The 12,334-nt window shown below is 40.6% G+C and overlaps 1 protein-coding gene across 2 annotated transcripts in view; it reads left to right on the plus strand.

The window, feature by feature from the left end:
* Positions 1 to 7,277: 7,277 nt before the first annotated feature.
* DERA (deoxyribose-phosphate aldolase) overlaps positions 7,278 to 12,334 on the plus strand; it is a 117,463-nt gene continuing 112,406 nt past the window's right edge. For both annotated transcript variants that reach the window (XM_038576915.1, XM_038576916.1), the window contains exon 1: positions 7,278 to 7,365. In XM_038576915.1, coding sequence (XP_038432843.1) covers positions 7,335 to 7,365 — 31 coding nt within the window. In that variant the 5' untranslated portion in view covers positions 7,278 to 7,334. The remainder of the gene's footprint in view (positions 7,366 to 12,334) is intronic.

Raw genomic sequence — 12,334 nt, forward strand, 5'->3', positions numbered from 1 at the left:
CCAGGTGCCCTGCTACTTTTGTTTTTAATAACAGAGGGCATGTTTTCAGAGATTTTACCTATTTAACTTTTTTTTATTTTTGAAGATTGATTTATTTTAGAGAGAGAGCATGTGGGGGCAGAGGGAGAGGGAGAAAAAGTCTCAAGCAGACGCTGAACTGAGCTTGGAGCTTGATGTGGGGCTCCATCTTACAACCCTGAGATCATGACCTGAGCCGAAACCGAGATTTGGATACTTAACCAACTGAGCCACATCAGGCACCCCTAGTATTAAGGTTTTAAGGCTAACAGTTTCCCTTTGTAGTGGTATATACTGGGCATTTAGACCACTAGCAGGCTACGGAAATAACTGCTTTGGTATCCTTTGTGTATTGATTTTCTATTGCTGTTGTAACAAATTACCATAAATTTGTGACTTAAAACAACACAAATTTGTCTAACAGTTAAGGAGGTCAAAAATCCAAAATAAGTGTCACTAAACTAAAAATAAAGGTTTTTATTGACAGGATTGCATTTCTTCTGAAGGACTCTAGAAGAGCATCTGTTTCCTTATATTTTCCTGCTTCTAGAAGCCGCTGACCTACCTTGGCTCATGGTCCTTTCCTCTGTCTTCGGTGCCCGCTAATATCTTCAAATCTTGGACTCTCCTGCCACCCTCCTTCACTTAAAAGGACATGTGTGACTATAGTGGACCTGGATAATTTCCCCAGTTCAAGTTTCTTAATGATATCTACAAACTCTCTTTTGGTGTGTAAGGTCATATTTGCAGGTTCCAGGAATTAAGACATGGACATCTTTTGTAGGCCATTAGTCTGCCTACCACATTATGTAATGGGAGAATCTTCTAATAGAACAAACTTTCACAAAAAGTTCAAGTATCTACTATAGTTGCACTTGTCAAAGTCTCTAGCATTCTTTGTGTTTCTAACCTAATCACTGTTCTTCTCTTACTCAACGTTCAGCAGCACTCAGTAGTTGTCTTTTAACTTGTTTTTGAAATATATTTTCATTGCTGTGAAACCACATGCCTGGTTTTCCTTATACTTTTCTAACTCCTCCTATATTTGCCATTTCTTTTTCTGCTTGACTTCAAGTCTGGGCTGTACTTCCTAGTTCCTTCTCTCCAAAGGGGGAAAAAATATCCATTGTTATGGCACTCAGTATTTTCTGATATCTTCTAAATTTGTATATCCAGTCTCTCTGAGCACCAGAGTTTAATGGTATAGTTGTGTGTTGCACCTTAACCTTTATAAGTATCTCAGACTTAATTATTTAAAACATCTTAATTTTTCAACCAAACCAATTTCTCTTACCTTATTACTTATTCCAGTAACCAGCACTACCTAATACTTAATACAAACTAAAAGATAAGTCCTTGGGTTGCCTGGGTGGCTCAGTGTGTTAAGCAGCCGACTCTGTCTTGGCTCAGTTCATGATCTCAAGGTCTTGGGATTGAGCCCTGTGTCGGGCTCTGTGCTCAGTGTGGAGTTGACTTCAGATTTTTCTCTCTCTGACTCTCCTTTTACTCTCTCCCTCTCTCTAAAATAAAGTTTTTTTTGTTTTTTTTTTTTTAAGTCCTTGAGTCCATTCTTACCCCATTTCTAGTTTATACACAAGTCCTGCGGGGGCTTCTGAATCTAACTTGCCTCTTCTTCATTGTTACCCCCTCCAGGCCAGGCTTTCTATTTGTCACTTGACATTATTACCATGCCTCTCTGACTACTCTTATTACCATGCCTCGCTGACTGCTCTTCTTGTGCCTTTTCCCTCTACCCTGTCCCCATCCATCCATCCATCCTCTACATGGCAGGAAAGCTGATTGCTTTAGGATTTGAAGAGGCCAGGGGGCTGCCTTATTTAAATCCATAGTGGCTTCCTATTCTAGCAATTTCTTATTATGATCAGACTTCTGCCTTCTGTGACCTTTTCATTTTTCCTTTGCTTGCTTACATTGCTGTAGCCATGGTGGCTTCATTTCAACCTCAAGGCCTTTTCACTTGGCTTGCTATGTCTCCTACTGGGTCCACTCTTACCTAGGTATTTGGATGGCTAACCCTTGTGATTTGGGTCTCAAGTCCTCCTGTATTCTTTCTCATCACTTATTTTGCCTTTATTTATAGTTCTTATCTGAAATTACCTTGCCTGTTTTTCATCTTCAGTAATACTACCCATTGGCTAGAAAAGAGGCTGGTGTACTAGTAAGTACTCAGAAGTTACTGAAACAAGGCCCTAAATTAGCACCAAATCTTATTAGACTAGGAGGGTAATTTTCCATTTATCCCCCTTGCAACAGATCATCCTGTTCAGTCATTGAAAATCAAAGCCCTTGGCCATGTACAGCCAAAGGCAACCTGTGGCCCATTTACTTAGAAGGAGCCCAGCTTGTATGAGAGTCTCATCCTAACCAACTGTTTCCCATTCCATTCTTCCTATGGAGCTGCCTCTTTAGGTCCTACTGTGCAGTAGGTCATGATAATTGAATTCCCACCTCACTTTTAGTAATTTCACTTGTGAATCATTACTTTTTAGTTTTAGTATCGTCCAGAGGTTTTTTCCCAAGAAACCAGGATTGAGTGTGGTCAGTAAATTGTCTTGAGAATTTTTTCCTATCAATAAATAAAGGCCACATTTTTTTAATGGCTATAAAATAGTACAATAAATATGTGCTATAATTTATAACTTAAAATATTAAATTTTTAGTAGTTCATATTCAGCGTAGAATTATTTAATTGAGCTGGCTTTTCTTTGAGACTAAGGGCAGAGGAGTGGGGCACATAGTATGTAACTTTCCAGAAGGAGCAATAACATAATGGGAGTTGAAAATGCAGACTAGGAAGAAACATTTCTTTAGTAGCTACCAATGTTTTATACCAGGAGGATTAATATTTTGAAAAAAAATGTGATTCCTGTTGGATTACCGTATAAATTACTGTACATGTTGGATTTTATACCAGGGGGATTCCTAAGGAGCAAGAGCATTCTCAGGAGGTGTAGCTTTTGTTTATAGGGATGCACAATTGCCAGTGATACAGTGCCACTTAGAACAGTACAGAATCACAGTTCCTGATGAGACAAAGGAGGCATCTAACAAATTTACCTAGGAAAACAAGGTCAAAGCCTCTGAATGATGGCTAATGAACAGTAATAATACTTTATAGGTTGAGTCACTTTATATAATGGGAGAATAGAACTTGGTCAAAATATCTCCAGTAACCCAATGAAGGTTAGGATATTACCCATTTTATATATTGAGAATCTGACTTTGAAAGGTTAAATGGCTGGTCTAATGAGTTTGGCTTCAGCAAGATAGTGGGAACAGTACTTCTTTGGTCTGTAGAGTTATATTGCCTGGGCTTTAAACCATCCCCTAGCACTCACACTAATTTCACTTTATCTGTAAGAGGAGATAGATAGCTCTTATACATTTTTTGGGGGAATCTCTAACATTTAAAAAAAATATATCGAATAATTGATGTAAGGAACTTAACCCATAGGAAGCACTTAGTGTTAGATAGTATTATATATTCTATCAATGATTGTATAACTTTGAGATTTTGTGGAGCAATAGGTTAAAGGAAAAAAGTAGATCGGGGCAAGATAGAATGGTTTGCTTTTAATCTTGACAAGTGAGGCTGTTCAAATTTTTTTCTACTACCATAATCTTCATAAAAGAAAAGAAATTTTAAAAAATCCAAGTTGGTACTGAAAGACCTAGTCTCAGAATAAAGATCAGTTACTTAAATTGAATAAATTTAGGTTCCATAAAAGACTCAATATAATTCTTATTCTCTTATTTCACCATGAAGCAGGATTAGATGTTCTATTAAGTGTCCTTCCAGTTCTGAAATATGTTGATTTGACATTCGTACTTTTGCCTAGTTCTCATTGCTTCTACATCTCTCCTCTTTTGACTTAGAAAACTGGTTACAATCCATGATCCGAGTCCATATTACCTAAGGAATCTGAGTTCTCCTAGGAATCATAGGATTTGAGATTAGTCAAATGGAATTGGGCTGGATAAAACCATTGCCACCATAAGAAAATAGCCTAGCAAGTAATATATAATCCTTCATCTAATAAATAGACACATATGACTACTATGTGGCAATGACTCCACTAGACCCTAGGCATATGAAGAAGCAAACACAAATGGTCCTTTCAAAGTTAACAGTTGAATTACTCCTAACTCCAGGCTTTGTAGGTTCTTGAGACTTCAAGATAAATATGATAAATTACTAGAGCTTTAATTTTAATTGAAGATAGTGTGGGGATGGGAAAAGTAATTTATTTGGCAATTTAAAAATTATATTAAAAAAGGAACAACAAAATTTGCATGACCTAAAAAAATGACAATACTTGAGTTTTTACTCATGTAAGAGCCGGTTTGAGCAATAGCTCCAGACTGGCATGCAGAGTTTACTCTTCTCTGTTCCAGGTTGATGATTCTTTACAATTAGGTTGCATTAACATTATGTGAAGGAACTTAAAAACATGGATTCCAGAGTGATGCCTAGGTGGCTCAGAGGTTGAGCGCCTGCCTTCCACCCAGGGCATGATCCTGGGACTCCATGAGTCCCACATCAGGCACCCTGCATGGAGCCTGCTTCTCCCTCTGTCTGTGTCTCTGCCTCTCTCTTTGTCTCTGTGTTCCATGAATAAATAAATAAAATCTTTAAAAAATATATATGAATTCCAGGATCCTAGAGACTGTGATTCAGTAGGGCTGTGGTAAAGCCTAGAATCTAGAAAAAACTCTTGGAAGATTCCAGTATAGTAGTGGTGGTCTACAGATAATTCTTTAAGAAGCCTTACTTAGGATACTTCAAAAGTTTCAGAAAGCAGTCAGTTTAAAAGGGAAAGTCACAAAGTGAAGCTTGCCAACATTTCTCCATTAAATTTATTTCATGGGGTGCCTGGCTGGCAAAGTTGGTAGAGCGTGTCATTCTTCATCTCAGAGTTGTGAGTTCCAGCCCCACATTGGGTGGAGCTTACCTAAAAAAGAGTAAGTAAAAAGCATAAAACAAACCCTCACTTTTTGCGTTCTATCCCTACTATCTTTCTGAATCCTGACAATTTAACTGAGTTTCAAACTGTAGAGATTGATTCCAGATTAGTATCAGCAACTGGCCAATTTTAGAAAAGGTCACTGAGAAATTTTTGAAGGAGACTGCCCAGATTTTGGTGTTTGTTTAAAATTGTATTTATTTATTCATGATAGACAGAGAGACAGAGAGAGAGGCACAGACACAGGCAGAGGGAAAAAGCAGGCTCCATGCAGGGACCCCGATGCGGCACTCGATCCCGGGACTCCAGGATCACACCCCGGGCCAAAGGCAGGCGCTAAACCAGGGCCTGGTTTAGCCACCCAGGGATCCTCCAGATTTTGGTGTTTTAATTAAGCTAGAATCTCACTGCTTTTGTTTGTTTTAATAAGTTTACATTATATGTGGATACATATAACAAGTGGCTTAGAATCTGGCTTAGAGTTGTATCTTCCCCTAAAATCAGAATTCCATTTATTTTCTTTATATCTTTTAGGGATGTCAGTGCTTTCTAGCTGAAGACCACAGGAATGCACCTATAGTTGGATAAATTTGGGTTTATCGATTTGTTGGAACAAGGATAAACAACATATGGAACTGTGAAGTGCCTCAGTAAGAAAGTGTTAGAAATGACATAGGGTTTGGGCTTGTGTTACATGATTTGGAGAAGGTTCAAAGAGGCAGAACATTACTCTGGATTGGATGCTGGCAGGAAGTGGTGATAATTCTATGACAGGGCATCTTAATTCTTGGTTGAAATACAAGAAAAATGAGGTGAGGTTAAAGCAGATGGGTAAAGAAGTGACAGTTATATTAGCCAGGATGGGAACTGTTTTTTCATTTTTTGTGGTTTGTACATGTTCATGTTTGTTTTCTGTGTTCAAGTGCGGTTCCAGTGACCTTGGCCGATATTGATGTTTTGTGAAATTGTTTATGTTCTACTTGGGAGCACCATGGTCTAGCTGCTCTGGACTTTCACAGCCTGTTTTTCACTTTTTCAGGGTTAAAATGAAAATAGAGGAAAAATGCTGTTATACATATGAGTAGAATCTAAACATGTCTAAAATCACTGAGCAATAGCTATGTCTTGACAAGCAGAGAGGCAGCTCAGCGTAGGGGAATAAGACTGGAATTACTTTTCCTATTTATCCCCATAACTGTTGTGTGAACCCGACAATAACATTAACAGCTTTCATTTGTTGAGCATCTACTATATGCAGTAACATTTTTTAGGTGCTTTATACACATTGAGCAGCTTTGCAAGACATATGTATTTTGATCTCCCCATTTTACAGACAAGTAGACAGTAACATTCCTAGAACCACCTAGTTAATAAGTGGGATTGCTGGGACGCCTGGGTGGCTCAGTGTTTGAGTGTCTGTCTACCTTTAGCTCAGGGCAGGATCCCAGGGTCCTGGGATGGAGTCCTGCATCAGGCTCCCTGCAGGGAGCTTGCTTCTCCCTCTGCTGATGTCTTTGCCTCTCTCACTCTCATTAATAAATAAATAAAATCGAAGAAAAAAAAAGTGGAATTGCTGATATAATAAGGGGAGGGGATAGAACCTACTCACTTTCCGCTATACCAGGACGCCTCTTTATTCAGAACATTGGTGTCTGCAGGCTTAGCAATGGAGATCTACGTACTTGGCGGGATTGTTCTGAGACTCCCACGCTGTCATACATCTGAAAGCACCTAGCACAGTGACAGGCTCATGGTGGACAAGCTACAACTAAGACTTTTCTTTCAGCAGAGTGGAGGTGCCTCTGTCGAGATGAGGTGGCTAGTAGTCCATGTTGAGTGACTCCAGTCAATTTAAACATCCTGGATACAGAAAAGTCAGGCTGGAAAAAAAAAAACAAAAAGTTAGTATCACAGATTCCGAGTTTCTCTAATAATTTCCAAGAAATTGTCAAGGTCATTTCTTAGAGATGACAAAAATGAAGCTTAGAAAGGCAGTTGATGGGGAAGAAAAACAAAAAGAGAGAGAGAGAGAGAGAGGGAGAGAGAGGCAGCTGATGCGTCCCGCGTCCCACTGCATCACTCAGTGCAATGCTGAGGCACAGGCGTGACTTCATCTTGCAGTTACAAGTTTCTAAACGTGTTGGCTCAGCGCATTTGGCAACTGAAGCATTTTAAAACGGGCTTCGGTGCCCCGTGCGGGGCGCTGGCGCCCGGCGGAGGAGGGCGGAGGAGGGCGGCGGGGGGCGGGGCGAGCGCGGCGCCGCCTGGCGGGGGGCGGGGGGCGGGGAGGGCCGCGCCGAGGGAGCCGGGCGCCGAGCAGCCGGCGGCGCCATGTCCGCGCGCAACTGGGGCACGGAGCTGGGTAAGGGCCCCGCGGGTGGTCCCCGCCCGCACCCACCGCGCCCCCGCACAGCGCTCCCCGCGCTCGCCGCCCCCCGCCCCCCCCCCCCCCCCCCCCGGGCCAGGGCCAGGGCCAGACCCGGGGCTCGGCGGCTCCGGTGCTCGCGGGCGCCGGGCCTGGGGCGAGCGGGGGAGGCGGAGCGCGGGACCCGCCTGGCGCCTGGCGTGGCCCCGCGGGACTCGCTCCCTCTGCCCCCGCTGCTGGCAGACGGACCGACCCCAAACCAGCCGAGCGCACTAGCAGCGCCTCCCCGGAGGGGCCCTCACACAGCAGAGCAAGCCCTCAAACCACCAAAACGCACGAGCGGAAACAACCCCAAAACCGAGGCAGCCCCCCCCCCCCCGCCCCGGGCGAGCCCCTCGCGACGGCTCCCCGCCGGGCGTCCGTGGGGGTCCGCGGTGACCACCTGCGCCCCGATGGCCCCACGCGGCCTTGCCCCTGGGAAAGTGGGCCCGGGCCCGTTTCCGTGAAGTCCGGAGATTCCCGAACGCGCGTGCATTGATTATTTGATCGTTTTTCATTTTATTGATACTATCGACTATGGCAGGAAAAAGTTTACTTCTGATTTCCTCAAATGTGAGAATTTCACGATCCAAACAGCAGAACCACGATCGGGGCCAGAGGTCAAAGATCTCAGTTCGAGTGTAGCTCCGGATGCCTGGATCCTGGATCTTCAACTTAGTTGTGTGATTTTGGGCAACTTCCTTGATCACTCTGTGCTGAAGTTTTTTTGATCTGTAAAATGGTTATAATCGTAGTACTTCGTAGGGCAGTTTGGAGATCAAATGAGAGGATTTAAAGTGTTTGGTACATTCTGGGGCTAGTTTTCAGAGAATTAGCTATGATTTTTTGCGACACACGGAAGCACTTTTTGTTTTTTTTCTTTAAAAGCGACGGTTCCAATTAAATAGGCCAGACTTAAGGAGGTAGTCCAGAACTTTTGTTAAATGGTAAGTGTGTGTCTTTATAAAGATACTCGATTTCTTCACCAAATTGATTCTCCTTCAAGTTATTGCCCTTTAGCAGATTATGTTTTAAACTCTAGTTTTAAATCTGAGACGTGGACTTTAGTAATAAAGGCATATTCCCCAGATTAGGAGATCCAGAAAGATGGTGGATGGGGTACAGGATGGAGTATAGGCCTTACGTTGGTATCTTCTCGAATATGGCTCTTGTACTTGGCACACATTGAGCATACACCATTATTTTCCAAAACTTAGATGCTTATTTTTCTTCCAAGAAATACTATTAAAACCATTTTTACTTTTTTATTGATAAAATTGACACGTGACATTTTACCTTATTTGCAAAAATTACCATCACATCCGTACATTTGTTGAAAAGTATCAGTAAAGACAAAAAACAATTGTTATGTAGAATCATTGTAAATGTAGTTTTTTTGCAGCTATTTAAAGGATCATAGTTTTGCTTTATTCTCTTTGTTTAAATAAAATCAGATACATTTCAAGGATTTTTTTTTTTCCTTCCCTGGTATTAATCATTATTCCAGACAGAGATTTAGCCTAAAATGTAAAATAAGTTACTTGAATTATTTATGTACTAGGAAAAAAATCATTCAGTATTAATTTATGCAGTATATTAACTGATGCCTTTTATAGTTTTCTAATTAAAAGTCTTTTTGAATAAACACTGTCACTTCTTTTAAAGAAATTAATGTGAATTCCCTATTACAAAAGGAATTCATGACTATTGTAAAAATTTTAGAAAATATAATTAGCACAAAAAACCTGAAATTATTACTAATCCAATCACTTATTTATATGAAGTGTATATACCTCTAGTTAATAGATTTTTTTTGAATAAATAAATAGGCTCATTTGAGACTGAGCCTCACCCTTATGATCAAACCCTTTAGGGAAAACCTACTTTTATCATGGCATTTAGATATGTGAAAGAAAGCAAATCCTCTAACTTTAATGTTAATTTTTATGTCTGTGGTTAGTGATCAGTGCTGTCTGTGTAGGGTATTTTATACTTAAAACATTTCTGATTTTCTCCAACTCAAACATAAAGCTAAAAACACTTTCTTTGGGCTGTGTTTGCCCTTTGTGCATAAGTGACAGCTGTATCCTCATAAAAGCTTGATCAGTTTGGAGTCGGAAGGGTTAAAAGCCCTAAATCTGGGCCTGGTATTGAGAAACCTATGGTTCTGGCCAAGCTACTTGATTTGTTTCCACCTAAGTCATTGGCTGTCAAAGTTTGCTTCCTGGACTAGCAGCGTTGACATTGTATGAGATCATATTAGAAATGCACATTCTCGGGCCCTGTTGACATCTTAATGAATCAGTTCTGGGATGGGGCTGGGCCTTCTGAGTTCTAAGTCCTCTGGGTGGTTCTGCAGCACACACGTTTGAGAACCACTAGCCTAATGAGCTCTATGGTGCTATGGGGCGTTTCTTGCCTTATGTATTCTATTAAAATGTTCCTATGTTCTTTTCTTTATTCTCCTAGACACCTCCCAAGTTTTGCCTAAAATGTAGGTACAGCACAGGCAGTGATCTTTCTTTTTGTTCATTGGTGTATCTCAGGCACCTGGAATAGTTTTCACCGTACCAGAGGCCCTCAAAGATATCTGTTGAATGAACTAATGAATTTAGAACCGCTCCTTGCTTGGGAGAACTGGGGCATTTCTGTGTAGGCAGGTGCTAGGGGAGGTACACTTTCCTTTTTCTGTACATTATTAAAATTTAAATTTGTTACTTTTGTCTCAAGAGGCTTATGAAGGATGTTGACTGTGTGGCTTCCTTTCATTTTTTAAAAATTATTTATTTATTTATTTATTTATTTATTTATTTATTTATTTATTTATTTATTTATTTATTTATTTATGGCTTCCATTCAAATGTAATTTTCTTTGGAGGCATCTGGAAAATGGGGGTGTTGTATTAGGTGACTTCTAACGATCTCCCTACTCTGTATATCTGTAAGCTCTTGTGTACAGAAAGAAAAATGTCAAAAGTATCTGAAAAACAATAGGGAAAGAAAGCAATTGAAAACTGATTTTTATTTTATGTAATGTATTTATTTATTTATTTTTAAAGATTTATTTATTTGTTAATGAGAGACACAGGCAGAGGGAGAAGCAGTCTCCATGCAGGGAGCCCGATGTGGGACTTGATCCTGGGTCTCCAGGATCATGCCCTGGGCTGAAAGCGGTGCTAAACTGCTGATCCACCTAGGCTGCCCAAAAACCGATTTTTATTTTTATTTATTTGTTTATTTATGTATTTATTTTTTTATTTTTCAAAAACTGATTTTTAATTTGGAGGGATGGCTTTCCTGTATTACATACACAGGAGATTATTTTAGGCATATATCCTCAGTTGGAATGATCAGAGATCATGATTACTGAGGAATGTAAAGATTATTTTACTCTGTGGAGGCGCTTTCTGTAGTGCAAGTCAGAACAAACAAAAGGGGCCTCTTATTTGTTTAAAACACAGATAAAGGAGATTAGCTTTGGCTAGTTGCCAAACCAAGAGCCATGATGGGATTTTGTATTTTATGAAGCACATTTATTCATTCAGAAAGTGGTTATTGAATACCAATTAGGCACTGGGTAGTAGTATTCTGGATACAAGATGGACAAGGATAGTTCCTGCTTTCACAGACCTAGGTCTGATTCAGGAGCTGGGCATCAAGCCAAAGGTACAATTAAAATAATTGCAAATGTGATAAGCAGTTATTTTTCATTTATTTTTGTCCGCTTAAGCAATTAGCTAGAGGTACCTAAGCTGTACCTTGAATGGATTGTGATATCCAAGTGTTCCGCCTTCTGACATTGTAACTTTTATTTTCCCTTGAAGAACTTAGGTAAGAACCAAGAATGTAGGGAGCTCATTTTTGCCACTCCTGCTGAAGAGTAACTTTGATGTAGAACACAGATTTTGGTAATGATGATTTTTCCACTGCAAAGCTATCTTTAAAGAATTTTTTAAAAAATAATTTGGAATGAAATTTTAAATCTTAAAGTTTGGCCAAGCACAGGATGCTGGAGAATAATTCTTCAACACTAGCCACGTGCCAGACACTGTGCCTAGATGCTAGGTACAAAGATAATGGTTAACATAGAGCTCTAGCTACATTCCAGGCAGTATGTTAAATACTTTTTGCATTATCTGTTACTCTTCGCAACAGCTCTATGAAGATTCTACTATGATGTCCTTTGTGCAGATGTGCAAACTGAGATACAGAGAGTTTTAAGTAACTTGCCAAAAACCAGTTAGGCAGAGCTTAGGCAGAGCTAAGGTGTCAGAGCCAGAATTCAAACCTAGGTGGTTTGGTGCTAACGCTGCATGGTTAACCACTGGACACTGTCTCTTGGTGCTAATTGGGGGCACTCAGTCTGTAATACAAGACTGTATTGTTGACCAGCAAGTCAATAGCAGGTGAATAATTTTAATGTGAGTCTCTTAGGTTTGCCCATGTCTTTGTGAAATCTTGTTTTTTTTTTTTAAAGATTTTATTTATTTATTCATGAGAGACACAGGGATAGAGAAAGGGGCAGAGACACAGGCAGAGGGAGAAGCAGGCCCCATGCTGGGAGCCCAACATGGGCTCCATCCTGGGTCTCCAAGATCACGCCCTGGGCCGAAGGCAGGCGCTAAACCGCTGACCCCCCCCCCCCCCCCCACCAGGGATCCTCTGTGAAAGCTTTTTGTTTTCTTCCCATAATCCACCTTTTTCTTTTTCTTTTTTTTTTCTTTTTTTACCTTTTTTTCTTTCTTCTTTTTTCCTTTTTTTTTTTTTTTTTGAGATTTATTTATTTATTCAGATTGAGAGAAAGAGAGAGGCAGAGACACAGGCAGAGGGAGAAGCAGGTTCCATGCAGGGAGCCCGATGTGGGACTCGATCCTGGGTCTCCAGGATCACACCCCAGGCTGCAGGCAGCGCTAAACTGCTGCGCCAC

Source organism: Canis lupus, chromosome 27 (genome assembly GCF_011100685.1).
Source record: "Canis lupus familiaris isolate Mischka breed German Shepherd chromosome 27, alternate assembly UU_Cfam_GSD_1.0, whole genome shotgun sequence".
Taxonomy (NCBI): Eukaryota; Metazoa; Chordata; class Mammalia; order Carnivora; family Canidae; genus Canis; species Canis lupus.